At 37.4% G+C, this 19,514-nt stretch overlaps 1 protein-coding gene across 7 annotated transcripts in view; it reads left to right on the top strand.

Annotated features, from left to right (window-relative positions):
* The window catches only part of mettl15 (methyltransferase like 15), a 59,848-nt gene that overhangs the window by 29,419 nt on the left and 10,915 nt on the right, over positions 1–19,514 (top strand). For 4 of the 7 annotated variants that reach the window (XM_020713439.2, XM_004067038.4, XM_020713442.2 and 1 more), the window contains exon 3: positions 14,965–15,101. In XM_020713439.2, coding sequence (XP_020569098.1) covers positions 14,965–15,101 — 137 coding nt within the window. Of the gene's footprint in view, positions 1–14,964; positions 15,102–19,514 lie in introns of those variants that run through there. The other 3 variants (XM_020713445.1, XM_020713452.2, XM_020713449.2) reach the window with 3 other exon arrangements.

Consider the following 19,514-nt stretch of genomic DNA (forward strand, 5'->3'; position numbering starts at 1 on the left):
CAGCCATTAGTCCATATCCCTGATTGGTCAAAGTTGATCTAATTGAACTTTTAGCGCATGTTTATTGGCTGAGCGTTTTGTACAAAGAGCCTGAAACCGGCTGTAGAAAATTGTGTACCAACGTATGAAAGCGAGAGTTTTGAACACAGAATCGTGCATTTACATAGTATTTACAAGTGCGTCTTAAAAAATGGTGACATTTGAATCATTTTTGGTTTGCTGTGATTTTGCACTTTTGAGATGGGAAAATGGGAAAAATCACATAGTTATGACTGTTTGGAGGTTGAGTTAGTAAAAAAGTCCACAAAGAAAAAAAATATATATGAAGAAAGTAATAAATAAATATAAAACAAAAGAAAAAATACAAAGAACTAACAGCTAGTCTTGCTAGTTTTCTTAATATTAGCCTTATTTAGCACGTTTTTAAGTTATAAATCCACTGTTGCAATGTCAATGTAAATGACTAATTTGCTCACTAAAACTTGTGTTTTTTTTACTATTTTCTGTAAGCAATCAATTATGCTCTCAGACCGTGTTAAGAAATGATGAAAAGCACTTCACTACACATTGTTGATGCCAATTACGCCCTTTGATTTACTTCTGGATTGTAAATCTTCTAGCTCATCTGTCCTCCTACTGATGCATCAGAGGCCTGTTGCTTTTATGGTCAAGACATCCACTTGTCTTTGCTCCAAAATAAATGGCTGTAAATGCATTTGTTTTGGGTTGGAGAAATATTTATTCAGAATTTCAGTGTTACTCTGTAGTATTATATTCTGCAGAACAAGCCCTCACCAATAATTCTACATCTCCTGCAGGCATCCAAGGTCTGTGCAGACGGACCATTGCTCTCGACAGTAAATTTTTTTTCTCATTTTAATTGTTTAACGTTTTTTTTTAAAAGTTAAAATTTAAACATCAACCTTTTGATAGTAGAGCTGCACCAGTCTATGTCATCCTCTTGCACCCCAATCTGTCACCAAATTAGTTAAAAACAAGAACATTTTTAGCCTGCATTTCACTTTACGTATCAAGCTTGGATTTATCACCTACTTTTTTCAGTTTAGACGTCATGAATCCTCCTTTGCAAACACAGAAATGCTGACATTGCTGTCAGAATGGATACTGAGGCAACACCTTGCAGCAATTCTCCCTGATTAATGGGCCAATGCAATCTGGATTGCTCCCATTTACCCTGAAGTAATCAATGTGGGAGATACAATAGAAATGTATGTGGGTTGGGTGGGGGGCAAGTACAGGTGTGCCAGTACTTGACAGTATGTCCAGCAACTTTTCAGTTCAAGCTGCTCTGGAAATAATAAAAATAAAAAAGATTCTTTGTGATTTCATGTAATTTTCAGAACTTGTGTGTGGAGCACTTAATTTACAGATGATAGCTAATGAAAGGATTTATGATAAGTTTGTCTAGAGATGCAGAATTAATCATCCCTGCAAAGCCCCCCCCTCAAGCCACCTCCACAGCCCCCACCCTCATCGCCTAGTTTCTTTCATTCCATATAATGTGAACCTGGTTTTCAAACTACTGGAAGCATCATTTGAAATGCCTCTAGATGCCCTTTCTCCCTATTACTTAGCCTTCTACAATGTAGCCTTCATTTGGCTTGATTCTTCTTTGCACTCCCTAATGGACGTGGCCCTATTTTTCTTTTGTCTTCTTTTAGTGACACGACATTCACCTTCAGGAGGGAGAAGCCATCTTTCCTGATGCTTCTTTACGTTTTGTGAATATAGTTTGAGGATTCCAACCCTCCTTTTGTATCTTGCCTGTGTTTTTTCTTTGGCTTTATGTGCGTTGTATTGTTTCCTTGGCACACTATAGTGACAGCACTGTCACACTTTCAGTGCATGCACCAATGAAGCATGTGGCGATGTCAAAGGAATGCAGGGCATCATTTTGACCTTATTTCATCTGTCTAGTTAAAACAAAGAAGTAGCTGTAATCAGAGTTTGTAATATTTAGCAACTGATAACTGTCCTACATTTGAATACAATTGTATTAAAACTAGCTTTGTTGTTATATGTTTGAAATGAACATTTATGCCAAATGGATTGTTTTGGTGAGAGGAAGGCAAGTGTGTGAACTGCTGGAGAAACATGAGAGATTAGGGTAAGAAATGAAAGGTGACGTGCAGGATTAAATGGATGAATGTAGAAGTTTAATTTAAGAAAATCCTTCTAAAATATTGGGACTGAGACAAAGGAGACAAAGGAGACTTAACTGCCCTTTATTGAAAAAAGTAAAATCATATTACAATATCATGCAGCAACTACCACCTAACTAATGTACAAAGGGTTGAACATGAACTTTGAAAGATTCTCAAGACAGAAAACAAAAAATCTTAAACCTAAATTTACAGTGTTGCTGCTTTAATTGAAGGGATTAAACTATTGAATATTTGTGAAGGTTTCCTGTTCAACATACATGGCTCTTTCCATAACCCGTCTTCACAGTCAACAGACAACATTTTTCAAAAAGTGTGTGCTTTATTACTAAATTGATTATAAAAATATTAATTGGCTCTCATCTTCAGACGGAGAAGCATCTTCTGTGCTCCTAGGAATGTTAAAAATTCAGTTTTGTGCAAAAAAAAAAAAGGTATTTCCTCATCAGTTAAAATGTAGTCAAGTAAATGCTCGAAGAGAAAGGAAGCTGGAGAGCCTAAACAAAACAAAATAGGCATTAATGCAGACAGTTTGACTCGGGGTGGGTGTGGAGAGGGATGACTCATACAGCAGGAGAGAGCCCTCCCTTTGCCAAAGCATTCCTTGTCCAGTCAGTTTTCTTCACAGCTGTCAGTCACTGCCTCCACGTTCAATCTGAAACTTCATTTGAAAAGGTTTACGATATATAAGGTACATTTTTTCTCCTTTTTTGTTTATTTTTTGCTAATGACAGCAAAAATAAACAGAAAGGTTCTGGTTTTGCTTTAAAGCCTGGAATGCAATTTTTGAAAAAGACAAAAATAAAAGCAGTCTGATACCAGTCAAGTTATTCAAAAGTAAGCACAAACTGCATCACAAACACACAAAATATCAAGTCATAGTCTTAAAAGTTTCTACTCTGCTACAAGTGTTTGCCATTCTTGTCTCTCCAGAGACCCCCGCAGCACCAGCTTGCTGTAAGACCCGTCTTAGGACTTTTTAAAGTGGGGGGATACTTGACATGGGTTTTATGAACCTTTTCCATGAAGAGGAGTTCAGGGACCGGGGTTCTCCTCTTTACAACCAGATTTTATTGAAAACCATAACAAATGTATCCACAGAACAGAGGCCATACTATTATAATTTATCTAAAGGTTCTAGTGCGAGAATAAAAGACTGTTTTAAAAAAGAAGCAGGAGGGGAAAGGAGAATGGAAAAAAATGTAATGCTAGAGGATAACTTGCTGTTTGAATTGGAAACATTTATACACATTACATTACTTTACATGACTGTTTCAAATTGTTCTCCTCAAACCAATAAAAATACTGTTTGGAAGTTTGACATACCTATAATTAGCAACGACACAAAACACAATAGAATCATTACTGTGGCTGTTTTACTGAGATACCAGAATGTGCATTTTTTGATGTGTCCAAATCATTTATGAATTAATGTTTGCTCTTTTTTTATACCTTTTGATTTATAAAGTTTTGGAAACCCAAACTATGTGACAGTGTTGAGTATTACCTTAGATCCATATGACCTGCGCTCCAGAAATCAGCACCTTGGACAGCGGCCATTGCATACTTTTGCACAAATTCATTCACCTGAGCTCAAGCAGCAACTGTTACACTAAAATGTTTTTTATACAGAATAACAATATGTTCATCATTAAAAGTAACACATTAATCAAAGCTCCTGCTTAGGTCCTAACTAAAAGAACTGAAACAGACCAGATTAAAAGAAAAGAATCATACAACTGAAATATTCTACCACTATTGTTCAAAAATAAAGCTTTTTAATGTGTAGTTGTGTAAATAAGTGTGTACATAAGTTTAACCGAGGCTAATATTAAAAACTATATTCTACCTTTGTTTAAACTGCCTTTTTATGCCAGCCTGTTCTTTTATTTTATGTATTAGTTTTATCTACAATCTAAAGACAATCATTAATCATGCATGTCTGTATTATTTTTATTAATGTAAAGGTTTGGGGGGTGTACTGGTTTACAGACCTGGTAGGACGTTGATGCACTGCTCCGATTTGCTTTAGATGCACTTTTTTTTCTTCCCCGATGTACTAAACTATATACTTTCATTTGCTTTAGCTTGTCGAAACACTTGCTGTTTGGGCTATTTTGAAGCGCTACAATTAAAAGGTCTTGTTAAGCTAGAGGCTCCCACAGGCCTGGCTGGTGATTTTTCTTCTAGATTTGCTGCTTCGTGCTGCTCTTTCCCATCAGGCCTCAGGTTCACTATTGCTTTCATTTCTTAATACATGGTGTTTCCTCTAGAGAGGCTTTAAGATTAAATGGGGAGGAGGGCATGATTTTGCATCTTTATCTTTGTGTCAAATAAAAGCACCTGTGAATAGTTGTACCTTAGAATATATAGATTCACTTAAAATCTACTCTTATTAAGTGTTTCTTGTTAACTGCTAAACATTTGAAATGGTTGAAAATGTTGCTGCTTCATTTGATCAGACAGTATTTCTTAGCATCTGAAGCTAGTAAACTTTTTAAATAGATATTTACTATAGGCAACATACGCCTGGAGTTTTGTAAACTGTGATGTCTCTGTCAGTGACCAAAGGGAAAACACAGATCTACATAACCTGCTGTTTGTTTCATAATGACCCACATTGTGCCTGAAATCTGCTATATAAGGTATGGGAGACACCACAGGACAGACCAGCCAGCTTCCTGAGATTGTTGAGATAGTTTAGCACTATGTCCTCACTGGTGAGATGTATACAAATCCGTAGACCGTTAAATTATTCCATGTCACACCAAATGCTAAAAATGAACCTTTGGAAAAACGCTTTCCTTTAAGGAAATGTTACAACATAAAAGTAAATTTAGAATATGCTGTAAATTGATTTATTACGATGAATTTAAAACATTTGATTTCTCTGCACTTTAATTTTAGTGATTGTGCACTTGTCTGGTTGGTTGAAATACAGCGTTTCAAAACAGCCTATATTGTGTTTATGTGGGTTTGTCCAGTTTATGTTGTCAGTCATAGAATATTGTCTAATGCTTACTCATCTTGTCTGTTTTCCAGTCCCACTTTTTTCAGGGGAAATTTCTTTTTCTATCTTGAACCTAATGATTCCTCCGTAAAGGTTCTTGGCTATTATAGGATGGTTAAGTCCAAATATGTGATGCATCAATGATGCCAAATTAAAACATGAACTTTGGAGGCTATGATTTTTTAATATTGGTTCTCAGTTTAATAGTAGTAGTTAACAAATATTTTTACATTTTATGTATTTTAAACATGTTTCAGTCTTCTCTTATTCTTTCAGAGCCATTATTAGTATGAATACATGTTATTTACTGTTTCTGTATATCTAGCTACCCTTTACCATCATTTTAAGTCTATTTAAATTGGCTCTAAATGTCATAGTTTTTAGTGACAATTCTACATAATGGGGTTCCTTTCATTCTTGTACATAAAACAAACCCTGGCCTCCATGCTTTTTTCCCCCTTGACAGGTAATTAAAATGTGTTTCTTGAATTTTTTCTTAGTATTACAAAACCTGTTGGGATATTCCTGTAATACCTTCTAAACATTTGTTTTCTCCTTTGCCACTACACCCCCACAGAACAGAAACAAGAAGTGTGCTCCCAGTAAATAGTCATACTGGTTCTCAGGTTGTTTGAATCAAGGACATAGATTTTTGACCTTTTTGGAAGAACAAAGTACTGGACAAAACACAATTCCATTGGATCACACTTGTATAAATAGGAAACTTTCGCTCATGCAGCAGCAATAACATTACGTCCTAATATCTTGGTGTGTGCTGCAGCATAGTTCTGTAACAGTGGAGTCAGTTTTTCCTTTACAAAATTTACATCAGCTGCCCCCCCCCCCCCCCCCCCCCCCCCCCCCCCCAAAAAAAAAGACTTTTGTGGCTCTCCAAACGCCATGAGACACCTAAAAAGGTCATTTTGGAGTACTTTCTATTTTCATACATTACTTGATGAAAGTTTTTATTTATTTATTGCTGTTTTAAAAGAATGACCCACAAACTCTAGAGACAGTTCACTAATGCTGTTCTTACAGAAGGACGTGCCTCGTCATGACCAGCTAAAATACTTCTTCAAACCCACTCATTCAGACCTCCCTTAAAAGAGTGCAAACACAGCTGAATAGACATGGAAAGTAAGTATTTGTTGTAATTCTACAACATTCCTTTGACAAAAGACCGATTAGTTCAACAGACAGAGCGGCATTTAGAAGAGGCCTTGTGGCGAAAAGTTTCTTTTATTTATTTTTTTTCTCTTACATTTTTGCGCTACTGTAAACTTATTCAGCCGCTCTTGCCGACATACTCAAATGTGTAGCGCTGCCTCATTTAAGGGGATGAGACAGTTGTCCACATGCATCTGAGACATGACTGATCACCGTCAACATAATCTCTTGAAAGGATAATTGTGGGAAGCTTTCATGCCTTTCGAGTTTGTCTCCTCTCACTAGCCATCTGTTTTGCAAATGTCCTTGTCCCACCTCATATGGCAGCATACAAAGCTTTAACATTCATTGAAATAAAGCAGGGAGAGCAGATGTTTTATTTCACCAACCTCAAGTTACATGTGAAATATAAAATAGCTGCAATGAAACTTTTGAGGCATTCATTGGTAACTTTATTGTAAGGTAATGTGAACATTGTCGTAGCTTTAAGAGTAAAATATATATGCATGATCCAGAAAATGCTCCTGCAGCTGCTATAGCCAATGTTACTCTTAAAAACTCAACTTGCACCTGTGTCATAATATGTATTCATTGCTCAAACCCAAATGTTTTACACTCATATCTTGTCTTGAACTTTGTGTGGCAGAGAAAGAAATGCAAACCTGTTACCTCCACTTTTGCCATGGCAACGGACGCAAAAAGAAAAGCGATCCTGTACCTGTGTATCTGTCTCCCTAATGGTCTGTGTGTTAGTGTAACAAGATCTGTAAAAACTCCCCTCAGTGATATTTTAGATCTACCACTGTAACTGACCTGGGCTGACGGAGTCACAAGTAGGATTTAGGTGAGTACTCAGGCTTCTCTCAGGTTGCCTTTTCTTAATGAATTCAATGGCAAAAACAGTTTTACTGGAGGCCCTTATTTTTCCACACTTTGCCAGGAGCGTTATTAAACATGCAAAGTCTTGTTAATGTAGAAGTTGTTTTTTTTTTGTATCCACCTCACATTGGTTTGTAAAATCTTAACATGTGCTTTTTGATTTACCAGACGAAATGAGTCTGAAATGTGTTTACCTTTTTCCTTTTTGGTAAGGAGTGTGTGTGATGACAGTTGAAGTGTCCTGCATGAAAGCACCTTGTGGGCTTCATTGTTGGACTGCACCACTTAAACCTCTCTTAACTCTCCTGTTCCCTCTGCTGGGAAAGGCAGATATTACACACCATAACACAAAATAAACCAAAATAAACCATGATAATAACATTAAAAAATCTTTATGTAAGCTTTCAGCCTAGACTGAGACATGGTTTAGTATGATGTGAAACAAATTTCTCATTTTTTCTATTTGCTTGTTTGTCAGCAGTCATTTAAAATATAATTCTTTTTGAAAGTTTTTTCCTCCTGGTTGGAGATACTGCAGGAGAACTCTTGCATCTTTTTAAGAATCTTCTCTAAGCCTAAGGAAGAGGCCTAATTCTCTTTTAAAAATAACCATTTGCAATTTTTGTGGCATGCCCTCAGTTTTTGGATTATTTTATTAAAGAAATTATGAGCAAGGGGGGGTAGAACTGGGGTTATAAAGATAGATGGTGTTTGTCCTTGATGCAGCAAGGATCCAAACCAGGATAAATGGTATTCACATTTCCACCCGACTTCTGCTTAAAAATATTAAGCGTTTGCTGTCATTTAAACCAGTAAAAAAAAAGAAAAGAAAAGAAAAAGGACAAGCTTTACCTTTGTTCTTTAGGCTACCTCTTCATCAAAATGTGAAGAATGATTGTTGTGACAAGTGCCAAACGCATCAGGTATGAAACCAATTTGTCTCCCGGTTGCTTGTGTTGGCTGTTCTAATAAAAAAAAACATCCCACTTTGCTTTTTGTTGTTTGTGTTTTCGTTTTCCGTTTTCGTATTGAATAGCACAACAGGCAAGTTCATTATGCGTGTGACTCATCCCACTAGCCCACACCCCCTCCCCATCTGCTGCTGTGCGCTGGAAAGGGGAGAGGGAACCGCCATTGATCACTTCTTCTCTCAGACATGCACACACACACCCTACCTTCAACGTCACTATCGATTGACATGTTTCATGTTTTTGTAGGAAAAAAAGCTGCCGTTTCCCTCTGCGTCATTGCACATCTGCTCCCTATCATTTGCTGACATTGAAATAAATCTCAGGGGAGGCATGTAATGAAACAAGGAAAGATAATTATTATAACTTAGAAAATCCCAGGATGAGGTCGTGATCTACCTGGATAAGACTCTTTTCACTTAACAGTTGTATCTGTTGACTTAAAGAGAGTCACAATCTGAGTAAACGATGTCTTGTGTGAGCAGTCGAGATAACAGTACAGTTGGATGCTTTTTTTTCTGGTCCAATACCAATTATTAGTGGTCAATAGGATCAAAAGTTGATATTTGTGGCTGATATTCATTTGCATTTAAAGTAATTCAATGTCACTTATATGGTTGTGGGAAAGAAGTTTTGTTGTTAAAATTTTTGATGACACAATTCAAACGCTTCACTTTCTTTAAACGCAATGAAATTATTTCTTTCAAGAGAAAAAAATTTGCAAATGATGAAAAGCTGTTGTAAAGTAATGTTGGAACAAAAATCGTAGTTTGCTGCAAGTTTTCTTTTTTTAAAAAAAAGAAAAAGTTTAAACGTCAAACACAAAATGACTGATCTTTGTTTTAACCCTTTAACATTGGAGATGTCGCAAGCAACATCTAAATAACACACACTCTTTGACATACTGTAACTCTGACTGTTTACGCGATCAGAGAAAAGCAGCTTTTCATATCAGGTCAAAACATTACTAACGTAAAGTTTTACAAAGCCACTTTTCTCCACGACAGAACTGATTTACACTGATTGTGAAAACACTTCAATTACTGCAAAGTGTTGCATATCATATCAAAGTTCCTTTTTCCACTCCGCTGTAATTAGGTTAATTTCCGACAAAGTTTTATGGGTTGCGATAAGAATGTAAAGCTCCTGTGTCAAAGGGTTAAGTTGAAGCAGAAACAAAGTGCAGAGTTTTTAAACTCTGTTTAGATCATGGACTGTATAAGAGAACTGGACCAAGCGAGTGTGACGTCACTCATAGAAAACAGCTTACATCCTGCTCCAATGAAATCAGGTCAATTTAGTCACCATTTTTCAACACCACATTGAAATCAGAAATCATTAGTAAGCAGGGATTTGTCGGAATCAGTCGGAGTCGTCGTTTCCATCGCAAGAACTCTCCCCAAACACGATTGAGGTTGTTGGACACACCCCTAACACTGGCAGGCAAGCAGGCTTCAGAGAATCTGTCAATCAAAGGCTATGGTGGAGATTTTAAAGTGACCTCATGTAGACACAAAATTAATAATAATAATAATTTAAAAAGTGGCTGATATAGATAAAAAAGGCCAAATATTTGCTTATTCACATGCCTGGCTGATATATCGTTGGTACCTAATGTTCAGAGAACAGGAAGTGTGCGACAGAATGGCCTCTCTGTGAAGTATAACAGGTGGGGGGTAAATGTTAAATGGTGTATACTTTTATATCGCTTTTCTACCTTTCTCGAAGGTCCAAAGCCCTTTACAGTCACAGTCCCATTCACACACATATTCACCCACTGATGGCAGGTCTGCTGCCAAACACTGGCACCAACCCCATAACCACCAGGAGCAATATCTTTCCCCAGAACCCTTGGGTGGGCAACCACGGCTACCCAGTGGTAAAGTCCCACTCCAATCATCTTAAACTTTATCAGTGGTCTTTTAATTATGGTTATGCCATTTTAAACCTTAATAAAAAAAAACCTGTGTGGTTTTCTATGACATAGTTTCTGCAGAGCAGCAGTAATTTGCCTCCGAGTTGTAGGCAGGACCGTTGGCACAGAACAGCCCTCCCCCATTTCCCCTCCCTGTTACTGAGGGCTTTTTGTTTACGTTGTCTCCCACTATCTTACAGCCCACTACAATCCCAAGCTAATAATAGCAGTGCAACAAAAACTGCGAACAATTTTAGAGCTATCCAGCCGTACTCTTTTTACCAGACGCCAGCTCAGACAAGGAAAACAAATAACTACATGGATCTTGTCGTCCGTAAGCGGATGCATTTAGAATGGTGCAGGGTTTTTGTGGCCAGCCGATTGTACTTTTTACATAACAAATACAATCTTTTTCAAAAAGCATTTTTTTGTCAGCTCCTGATTCACAACAGTTTGAAGAGAGAATTACACAGAAATGTACAGTTGGGCAAAAAGGTCTTTAGTCACCACGAATTGTGCACCTATACTCGCTTAATATTATGAGAGAAGCCTGTAATTTCCATCATAGATATACCTCAACTATGAGAAAGAAAATGACAAAAAATCCAGAAAATCCCACTGTCTGATTTTTAAAGAATTTATGCATGAATTATGGTGGAAAATACGCATTCACATAAATGGAAAGGTGTGTCAAAACTTTTGGTCTGTACTGTAAGTATTTGGTCAATACAAAAGTTAAACTCAATTCGTTGTTATATAACCTATTTTGGCAATGACAACTGGCAAATATTTTCAGTTAGTCTTCACATGGTTTTCACAAACTGATAAGATAAGATAAAATAAGATATTCCTTTATTAGTCCCACGATGGGGAAATTTCCTTATTGCGGCAGCAGTACAGTAACAGAGAGCAGTATATAAAAGAAAAAGACTATGGAGTAAGTATAAACACCTATATATACAATATACACACATACATTCCAAAATATTGCACAGGATGATCATATGATCGGTTATTGCACAAGGTAAGATAAGACAGAGTCGATGATGTTGTTTGACGTGGTTCACTGGGAGCAGCTAAAGTTGTAAAGTCTGATGGCAGAAGGTAGAAACGAAGCCTGTAATTTCCATCATAGATATACCTCAACGACATTGCTGGTATTTTGGCCCATTCCTCCATGCATATCTTCTCTAGAGCAGTGATGATTTGGGGCTGTCGCTGGGTAACACAGACTTTCAACTCCCTCCAAAGATTTTCTATAAGGTTGAGATCTGGAGACTGGTGAGGCCACTCCAGGATCTTGAAATGCTTCTTAGGAAGCCACTCCTTCGTTACCCATGCAGTGTGTTTAGGATTGTTGTCATGCTGAAAGACCCAGGCACATTTAATCTTTAATGCCCTTGCTGAGGTTTTCTCTCAGAATTAGAGAATACACGGCCCCATTCATTCTTTCCTTTAAACGGATCAGTCGTACTGGTCCCTTTGCTGAAAAACAGCCCAAAGCATCATGCTTCCACCCCATGCTTTACAGTAGGCATGGTGTTGATTCAATGCAACTCAGCATTCTTTCTCCCCCAAACATGACAAGAGTTATTACAAAAAAGTTCTATTTTAGTTTCATCAGATCAAAGGACATTCTCTCAATCCTCTTCTGGATCATCCAAATGCTCTCTAGCAAACTTTAGACGGGGCTGCACATGTGCTGGTGTTAGCAGGGGGACACGTCTGGCACTGCAGGATTTGAGTCCATTTCTTCCATCTCCTAATAATTGCTCCCACAGTTGATTTCTTCACACCAAGCTGCTTACTTACTGCAGATTCAGTTTTCCGAGCCTGGTGCAGGTCTACAATTTGGTTTGTGGTGTCATTAGACTGCTCTTTAGTCTTCGTCATAGTGGATTTTGGAAGGGACTGTTTGAGGTTGTGGACAGGTGTCTTTTATAAGATACCGAGTTCAAACAGGTTCCATCAACCCTTGTGCTATCCTGTGGCCCCACCCTTACATTGACGTGTTCTCCCTACCATGACAAAGGTGGATAAAGGTGAATAGGATTTCATATAATACATGGACACCAGTGAAAATCACAAATCATTGAAGAAAAAAGGTTCAGCACACTGTCTAGTGGGGTCTAGATGACCCAACTCCCAATGTTAAAGTGCCTAGGATAGCTTAATATAGGCAACGAGTGGAGGACAGGAAAGTTTCTGGTCTGTGGGAGCCAGAAATGTTGCTTGTTTGTAGGTGACCCAATACTTATTTTCCACCATAATTTGCAAATAAGTTTCTTAAAATGAGACAATGTGATTTTCTGGAATTTTCTCATATTGTCTTTCAATAGTTGATGTTTTCCTATGATGAAAATTACAGACCTCTCTCATCTTTTTAAGTGGGGAAACCTGCACAATTGGTAGCTGACTACATTTTTTTCTGCCCCACTGCATATGTCCTCCATCACCAGAAAATGCCACAAGAACATAATAAAAACACAGAAACCAAATTCTTCCTCAGAGTGGTCTTTAACCTCCTAAGACCCAAGCTCTTATCTGATATGCATTTTTTATTTCATAGTCATAGGGCCCCAGTTGAGCATCTAACTACTGTTTAATTAAAATTAAAAATGGGATGTCCAGGCTTGTTGACAAAAACCTAGTTATATAAAACTCACCCTCTACATATACTCACAGTTTTCTGTCATTGTTTTTATTAAAACATATCCAATATAAGACTTACCTTTTTTTGTATTTTTTATTACCTTTGATAGTTTCATCATACACAAAGCAAGTAATAAATCACTACATATTTAATTCATTTTATTTAAGAAGCCTTTTCACAGTAAGGTTGTCATAAGATACTGCACAAAGACAGTAAGGATATGTTTTTTTGTATGTAAATTACACAATAACCTCTAATATGTCTGTAGAAATGTGTCTGTGGTTTATATATAACATTTATTTCATAAGTAAGAGTGTGTGCACCAATTGGAAAGATTTCCATGGAAACAACATGCAGTAACCTTTTCATTTAGGTAGTTCTATGATCAAATGCTAGGTTTGTGTGGTCTGGATTAATGTCATTTTCCAAATTGGCACAGTTGAATGAAGTTATGTTTTATCCTTCTGTGATTTGTTTATTTTTTTGATGCATGCAATGAGTCACACTCATGTGCACTGGAGCTTTCAAAACAGGCTACTGACTCTCTAGCTTGTAAGTAATCACAAGAGCATAAGTTAATTACAGATTTATTTTATTTTATTTCTTGACCAAACTAAAGCCTAAAAGTCACCAGGGGATAATGTTAATGTCACACCCTTGAAATGTTAGATTCTCATTTTGTTTCATATGTTTCATTTGGTTTCACAAAAACATCAACCCATGTCAAAGCTTTCTGACTTTCTGACTAATGAATTTAAATTGAAAACTGTTTGAGACAAACTCAAGACCTTCAAGAGAACAACCCCACCTCAGGGAGAAAGTGTTCTTTTGTTTTGTTACTCAAGACTACAGCTTTTTGGAACAAATTACAAACCTCCTTTGCAAAAAATGCAGAAAAAAGCTTGTAATTTTTGCAGATGTTTTTTTTTTGTTTTTGTTGTTGCATAAAATACACTTTTTTTTCTTGCTTCTGTAATCCAAAAACAAAAAAAATGAAATGGTCACAGACTTGCAGCAAGTGTTTCAAACCAACTAAATGCAATTGTATAAGAGAATTTTGTTAAGGGGGAGGTGACCAAAGAAATTCCCTACAAATACCCTCATTTAGGGCTTTTTTGGGGGTGAAGCATTTATTTTAGTGGCTGAATGTAAGAAAACGTTATCTGCCAAAAGAATAGATTAGCTAGGTTAAACTAATAAGTCAAATTTATAAACATATTTCAAAGATTCAGTGTGTTTAATATTTTCTCATTCTTTTGTAAGATCTTATTGATTACACTTAAAATTCAGTTAAATCAAGTTCAGAGATTACACATCCAGAATTGGTATGATGTAAATATGGACTTAATATTTGCTTGATTCAGTTATTAGACATTCATTGAAAATAAAAAAAGGCATCTATGCACACATTTGTTGGTCTGCCCCTGGTGTTTTCTAGCTAAACCATTTTTCTTGTCAGTTTTTACCTAAATTTTTTTCATAATATACAAAAAAATCCCAAGTTGATTGATTTTTATTTTATTAATTATTTTTAGCCACTTACTAATACAGTAATATTCACTGTAACTGTGCTCAGGCTTTCTTTATTGGAAGCTTTCTGACCAGTTTTGGTTGCATTCCTTTTTTAAGGTTTTATTCTACTGCAGCCCCTAAGATATATTTGCTGCATTTTGCGTTGAAAAGTTTGGTATTACAAAGATTTAAGAATTGTTATGTTGTTCTGCAGAGATATTGTAGTAATTCTTTCATAGTTGAGACTTGTTGAATATGTGCAATATATTTTGTCCGGCTTATGGAATAATTAAACAAAGTTTTCTTTGTCACATTTTTTTCAGTATGTTATCTTATTAATAATTTCTACACGCAGAAATAAAAAAAGTATACAAATAATTAGCATTTTGCATTGTTTTATCTCAGGGAGTTGCATTTTAAAGCTTTAGGCTTTTTAAAATGTATTTATTGAGGTTTTCTGCTTCAAGATCACCTGAATTTCGATCTTTCTGTATTGAGATCATGATGCCTGAGATCCTGCAAAATCAGTTTTAAAATGAAGTCGTGATCACTTAGAAAGAAACACTTAAATGATGAATTAGCATTGTGATGATGATAATGATGATGAATCATGTTTATGGTGTCCTGGAGCCCTGTTGTGAGATGAATGTGTTGTTGTCTTTCTTTCTCATACGTAGGTGGTCCTGGACATGACATTTGGTGGTGGTGGTCATACCAAAGAAATTCTAAACACGGTTCCCGAAGTCACAGTTCTGGCTCTGGACCGAGATCCTTCAGCTATTTCTCTGGCCCAACAGCTTGCCAAACAACACCCGTAAGTGATTTATTAAAAGATGATCGACTAGGCGAGAACACGAGTTAGATTTTAGAGCTGCAGCGTGCAAAAAACAAGACCACAACTTTCTATTGTCACAGCTGACGACGTGGCAGTTTGAAAAACAGTTTGGTTTGTGGTCATTATTTTTCAAACATACTGTAGTTTAGACACAAAGCAGTATTGCAGAACTCCCATGTTTCTCACGTCTTCCCAGAGTCCGATCTAATACTGCTGCCAAGAAAAAGCCCCTGAGTTTCACCGCCCAATCAAATCCATTCTTCCTCCTTAACTTAAAGCTTTTTTTTTTCCCCCCACGCAATGCTGGTGGGCCCAGCATGTCATTTGTCAAAGTAAGGGCCCACGCCTGCTGTGTGAGGGAGATGCTGTCTCCCACGGAGGATCCATAAGTTACGGGGAGGGGAGGGGTGGGTGTTAGAAAGTGAAGAGAGACAAAAAAGAAACTAAAAACATAAGAGTGAGAGAACAGGGAGACACGAGGACACAGCGCCAGGGTGAGAGGGAGGATGTGTGTGCGTGCATGAGCAAGGCGCGGGTGGATGAAAATGAGTTCTTCCTAAGACCATGGCGTGGGAAGGAATCCTTTTACGTAGATTCTGGGGAAACCTCTCTCAAGGGAATCTGCCAGAGAAATGTGCCTGTGAGCAGGGAATGACAATTAAGAGAGGGAGAGAATGAAAACACTGTATTCTGTCAGCGGCAATATAACCCCACTGTAAGCTCTGCCATGCCTACTCATGATGCAAGTTGCACAAGGCTGAGGAAATCTAGCAATTATCCAAAATTATTAGGAGCCTGAGTAAAAGGCCCCGCCCGCCTACGCTGTGCATCCCCTCCACACATCTGGGTTCAGGGGATTCTCTCTGTCCGCGTACACATTAAAGATGGTACATCCTCATAGCAAACTGCTGAGTGTTTTTTGTAGGAACTGAACCACAAAAAGGATTAATTTCATGTTAAAAAAAAGCCCAATCTTACAAAGAGTTTTAGATCCAAGCATGCCCTTAATGAGATTTTTTTTGTGTCCTGTCTGTCGAGCCTTGCTGTTCTCTGCACCTTTTTTCTTGTTGCTATGACTTCCCTGCACTTGAAGCACTGCAGATGTTGTTCCTACAATGAATGCTGTAAATCTTAAAGGCACTGATCGCGATGAATAAACATGAGAGGCACATTTATACTTGAGGTCAGGTAGATTATTATGGCTGTAGCATTATCATTTCATCTGAGGCAGGTTAGATACTCCACTATGGAAATGTTCTACTCATTTGCCAGCTGTGTTCAGAAGAACTTGGTTTACCACAATGTTTTGTCAAAGAGTAAAGGATTGCAGCGTCAATGGTTACCTGAACTGGAAAAATAATCAGTTTTGTTCAGGGACAATTGAGCGAACTGTTCCAAGGCCGACTTGCAGAGGTGGATCAGTGCACGGTTCAATGAACTCTGGCACTGCACAGGTCAGACGGCATTGTGTTCTCATATAAACACTGGAATGCACCAATTACAAAAAGAGTCGCTAAAACCTGCTACTAAAAGGCTAAAACCTTTATGAACGCTCTATGATCTATTTTCTTCTGTCTGAAGCAGAACAGCATTAAATTCTAAGTAATTCTTTAGTGTGACAGTGATTTATTTTATGATATTTTATGATTTTTAAGGAATTTATTTGTTAATAATGGTGGAAAATAAGTATTTGGCCACCTACAAACAAGCAACATTTCTGGCTCTCATAGACCTGTAACTTCTTCTGTCCTCCACTTGTTACCTGTATTAAAGGCACCTGTTTGAACTTGTTATCTTTATAAAAGACACCTGTCCACAACCTCACACAGTCACACTCCAAAATCAACGATGGCCAAGACCAAAGAGCTGTCTAAGGCTAAACTTTTTAAAGTCTTGTGACAGTGGGAAAATGATACTTCTGATACTTTTATAATGATTAATTTCTTTAGATAACTATTTATTAAAAAAGCAGGCAGGAAAAAAAGGCTGTTAGAAAGTGCAACAGTGAATAGTTTTTCCACCTGCTCTAGTTTCTTACAATTTTCTTTTTTTTCCTCATTTAACCCAGCAGGTCATGAAAAGGTCTTTCTGTTTCCTCAATAGGTCAGGAAAGTTGACCCATGCAAAATGTATTTTGAAAGACCTACCCTGTGTTTGTTTGAATCCTCCTCTTTTTTTTCCACACCAGGAGTAGATATTTCCATCACTGCTTCCCTGCTGAAAGCAATCAATTGGCATCTTGTCTTAGGCTTTAGTGACGCAGATAAAGGAAGTGAGCAGGTCAACACAAGGGAATATTTTAGGCTTCATTTGTGAAGAAGCTGCATCATGTAGAATGAGCATGCACTCAAACTGAGGTCGCTGTTTTGAACGTCCTTCATGGGTGGAATCTTGGTTATAAGAACTAAAAACAAATCTTGTAAAAGAAAGTATTTTTATAAAGGTGGCGATATATATATACATATGCCTTTCCTAGTATTTACATGATCGGGGTGCAAAATGTCAAAGTGCAGCTGATGTTTTAGAAATTAAACTATTATCAATGTAGCCACATTAGTATTCAGAAATGTACATATTTGTTGCATATTAATTTATGAATGCAGAAATGCCGTTTTACATAAACTCAACTGAGCGTTGGTGCTTGGAGACTGAGATCTGAAAAGAATCGTACTCAGTCATGGTTCATACGATGGGTGTGGCAACATTAATAACAAAACCATTGCTTTGATTTTAATGCTGCCAGTGCTACAACTAAAAATAACTCGCATCTCTTAAGCAATTATAAGCCTACACTTGAACCTCAGCAAATACACCACTGAAACTTGTCCTGCTTAATAATATAAGACCTTACATAAGGCATCCAACTCTGTACCTAGGCCACATAAAGAAGTTAATAATTTAAAGTAGTTGCATAACTGCTTTGCATATTTTTAATCATTTCCTAGCTTACACGTACATGTTTTGTAATAAATTTTGTCAGACTTCAACTTCTCCACCAGGGGAAGTGACTCCTTTTTAAACCAGATAGAGTATTAGGCAAGGCAAGGCAAGTTTATTTGTATAGCACAATTCGTACACAAAGTAATTCAAGGTGCTTCACAAAACAGAAAAATGCATTAAAATCACAATACATCATAGAAGTAATCAATGTAAAATTTACTTTAAAAGAAAAGAAAAAAATTGAAAATTCATTTAAAAAATAAAGGAAGGAAAGGAAAGAAAAGTGCAGATAGGACCTTTCAGTCATATACACGGCTAAACAGAAATGTTTTAAGTCTAGATTTGAACATTAACACAGAAGAGGCCTGTCTTACGACTTCAGGGAGGCTGTTCCAGATTTTAGCTGCAGAATATTGAAACGCTGATTCCCCTTGTTTAGTTCTGACTCTGGGAATCAACAGGAGGCCGGCCCCTGAAGTCCTCAGAGTATGAGATGGTTCATATGGCACTAACATGTCAGAGATGTACTTTGGTGCTCGGCAATGGAGAGACTTGTACACAAGCAGAGCTGCTTTGAAGTCTATTCTTTCAGGTACAGGGAGCCAGTGCAGAGACCCGAGCACAGGACTATTATTACACTGGAGTATTACACTTGTCTTCTGGGTTAAAATCATGGCCTTGTACTTTGAGGTGATTCTTAGACTAGCAGGTGCTGATTCTCCAACTTTTTTGCATGCTGCAAAACACAAGCAAGAGCTGGAGGCCGTGGCTTCTTAAGGCCAACGACCACATCAACTGTAACAGCAGAGATAGAATTCTACGTCTCCCAAAGTCAAAGCCTAATGCCATTACCAGTCCATAAAGAAATAAACAGAATCTATGATGATGACTGTTGGGATCGAACTTTCACCAGACCCCCAGTTTCCACCAGCCAGTCATGCATCTCTTATTCCCAGAGTACAACCCATAAAAGTTTCTTTAGGACATAGTAAAATGCCTTCCCCAAGTCACTAAAACACAAGTGGACTGGAGATGCAAGCTACCAACATTCCTTAGGAATTCTAGAAAGGGTAGAAAGCTGTTCCAATGCTCTGAGGACATGATGCTGTTTCATTGATCAGACTCTCTTCTCTAGGACCTCTCTAGAGTTCTGTAGGAGAACCAAGCCGTCCCTCTTTGGTTTGATTCCCTTTTTCACCCTTTATGTCCACCTTTGAGTTTGACTATAGGGACCAAAAAAAGTTGAGACCACAAATCTTCCTTAACTATATGTCCCCCTGTCTACCTCAGAATATCGATGATGCTTCTTTTTTGGGTGACAGTCAAAGATCTGCCTCACATACACTTCTGTCAGACATTCTCATCAGATCTTCACTCAACATTGGGACTCACCTTCTCTTGACTTGAGTAAACCCCATTGAGTAGATTTATTCCAGTCGAAGTTGTGCGAGT

Source organism: Oryzias latipes, chromosome 3 (genome assembly GCF_002234675.1).
Source record: "Oryzias latipes chromosome 3, ASM223467v1".
In the NCBI taxonomy this organism is placed as follows: domain Eukaryota; kingdom Metazoa; phylum Chordata; class Actinopteri; order Beloniformes; family Adrianichthyidae; genus Oryzias; species Oryzias latipes.